Here is a 2,581-nt window from a genome sequence, read left to right as displayed (position 1 = left end):
AGAATGGCATATTTAACTCTTGCTGGTAGAGACCAACTTGCTTGAGTGTGTCTTTTTTTTTTTTTTAATATTTTATTTATTTATTTGACAGACAGAGATCACAAGTAGGCAGAGAGGCAGGCAGAGCAAGAAGAGAGGAGGAAGCAGGCCCCCTGCTGATCAGAGAGCCCGATGTGGGGCTTGATCCCAAGACCCTGGGATCATGACCTGAGCCAAAGGCAGAGAGGTTTTAACCCACTGAGCCACCCAGGCGCCCCACTTGGGTGTGTCTTTATTTCTAAGTTCTGTAGCTCCCTGTCTACGCTGGTTGGAGGTTAGTTACAGCCTCATCTCTTCTACAGAGACTTTTACTGTCCAAGAGCCTGAAAACCATTTCTTCTTCCAGCCTCCCTGGCACTGCCATCAGTGCATTCACTCCATGCTGAAGCAGTGGTCCTCTGGCAATTTTTTTGCTCATGCAGTTTTATTTCCGGTTTCACTTTGCTACCAAGATTTTTAAACATTTCGAAGCATGTGTATTATGTTCACCCATCCTTGTTTTAGTTCTTGCTATCATTTTTATCTGATGCTTTTCTTGTTTCACTCTGCTTTCATAGTTCAGGTACTTAAACCGAAAATGTTTTATCTTAAATCGCCTTGTCTTATAATAAAAAATGGCTCAGAAAAGCAATTATCATGTTAATCTTGTCTTTTAGCAGTCACCAAAAAACTGGAGAATAGTCAGTACTCTGTTATGTCTGCTTCTAAGTTCTACTTAACTTTAAAATCCTTGCATTTTCTTACAGTGTTAGTAGGTTTATTAAGGTTTTTAGTATGTATTACAAACAAAAATTAATGATATTCTTGGCACTTACTTGTCCAGTCCAAAAAACTGTAGCTTTAACTTCATTGTTCTGAAAATATACAGGGTCATTTACAGTTTCTTCTATAAGCAGAAGTTTGGCACCAGTTACATTGCCAGTGAGGGATTTTAATGTCCTGTTTTTTTAGCTTATGTGGCAATATTGTAATATATTACAATACTATATTTAATATAGTATTGTATAGTATAGTATTGTATAGTAATAGTATATTTAATATAGTATAGTAATACTATATTTAATATAGTATAGTGTAGTTCTAATCTTTAGATAAGAATTATACTTCTTGTAGCTGTTGTGACAAATAGCAGGAGCTTTGGAATTTGTTGAAATGTCCTTATTCATGAGTAACAGTAGTTCAAGCTCCTTGAGGACAGAGACCACGTTTATTGTTCTCATCCAGTGCTTGAAATATAGATATTGATTGAATCAGTGTGTGTTGATTTAAAGTGAGGGGGTGGGGAGTGAGAAAAAAAAAACACACTAGGCATTTTGGTGAATGAATACATGATATTGCTTATAATATACTAATTGGTATCTATCTAATTACTGCCAGAAGTTAAAGTGCATTTTGCTAATCAGTCAGTACAACCTTCGGCAAGAAAGCTGGAAATGCTGCCCGAAACTTCCTCCTTCCCACAAAAAGGCCTGAAGATCCCTGGCTTAGAACATGCAAGCATTGAAGGACCAATAGCAGTAAGTAAAACACATTACTTTGTAAGAACTATGAACAGAATGACAAAGTACTAGGAACAATGTAAACAGCCATACACTGGGCTTTTGTTATTATCTTGAACTCAAATTTTGAGTTGAATCAGCCAGTGGTTATCTATGCTACTTATTATGTGAACTTGAATTTAAATAGTTCCTTTTCTATTTGACACAGAATTTATCAACACTTGGAACAGAAGAGCTCCGACAGCGAGAGCGCTACCTCAAGCAGAAGAGAGATAAGTTGATGTCCATGAGAAAGGATATGAGGACTAAGCAGATACAAAATTCTGAGCAGAAAGGAAAACCTGCTGGGGTGGTAGAGGTATGGCTGGCTTTAGTGTTTCAAACTTTGCAGGTTTAGAGGTGGAATTGTCAAAATCAGAATGTGTGCAAGACAGCATTGATAATGTTGCTTGTAGATGCAGTCATAGTTACGCCCCCGCTAGTATAGCACCTGTTGTTTTTTCTGGCAGTGAGGTGGCTATGATATGAGGATTTTGAGATCGAAATGATAGAGGTTTCATTTTACATTTTTTTCTTTACTTACCCTGCTGTGAGTGCTTGAGGGTCAGCAGTGTATTTTACCTAAGCCCTCTGAAGTATTTTATCCACAAAGCAGCAACAGTACCCTCGCCACCATCTTCAAGAGGCTTTCTTCCCTAAGAGATTTTTGCTGAGAAGAGATAGAGGGAACCCAGTGCATATGTGGCTTTTACATTTTTATTTACTGAAAATGTTCTTTGAGGCAGTGTGTTGGGAATTTTAGACAAATGAACCCATCTTATACTACAGCCAATTTTTTTGTTTTTTTGTTTTGTTTTGTTTTGTTTTTAAGGAAATGACAGAGAAACCAGAAATGACAGCAGAGGAGAAGCAAACATTACTAAAGAGGAGATTGCTTGCAGAAAAACTTAAAGAAGAAGTTATTAATAAGTAATTTTAAAAACAATTTAGCAAAACAGAAGTTCAAATTTTCTTAAAAATAAATTATTTAATCCTTAAACTGA

General features: G+C 36.6%; 1 protein-coding gene across 1 annotated transcript in view; it reads left to right on the top strand.

The window, feature by feature from the left end:
- CFAP36 (cilia and flagella associated protein 36) overlaps positions 1-2,581 on the top strand; it is a 32,520-nt gene extending 29,939 nt beyond the window's left edge. Inside the window, exons 8-10 of the mRNA XM_059406050.1 lie at positions 1,417-1,556; positions 1,747-1,896; positions 2,410-2,581. Coding sequence (XP_059262033.1) covers positions 1,417-1,556; positions 1,747-1,896; positions 2,410-2,511 — 392 coding nt within the window. The 3' untranslated portion in view covers positions 2,512-2,581. The remainder of the gene's footprint in view (positions 1-1,416; positions 1,557-1,746; positions 1,897-2,409) is intronic.

The sequence above is a fragment of the Mustela nigripes genome, chromosome 7 (assembly GCF_022355385.1).
Source record: "Mustela nigripes isolate SB6536 chromosome 7, MUSNIG.SB6536, whole genome shotgun sequence".
Classification (NCBI taxonomy): Eukaryota; Metazoa; Chordata; class Mammalia; order Carnivora; family Mustelidae; genus Mustela; species Mustela nigripes.
The sequence above is the reverse complement of the archived record's forward strand: the minus strand, read 5'-3'. Positions and strand labels throughout refer to the sequence as shown.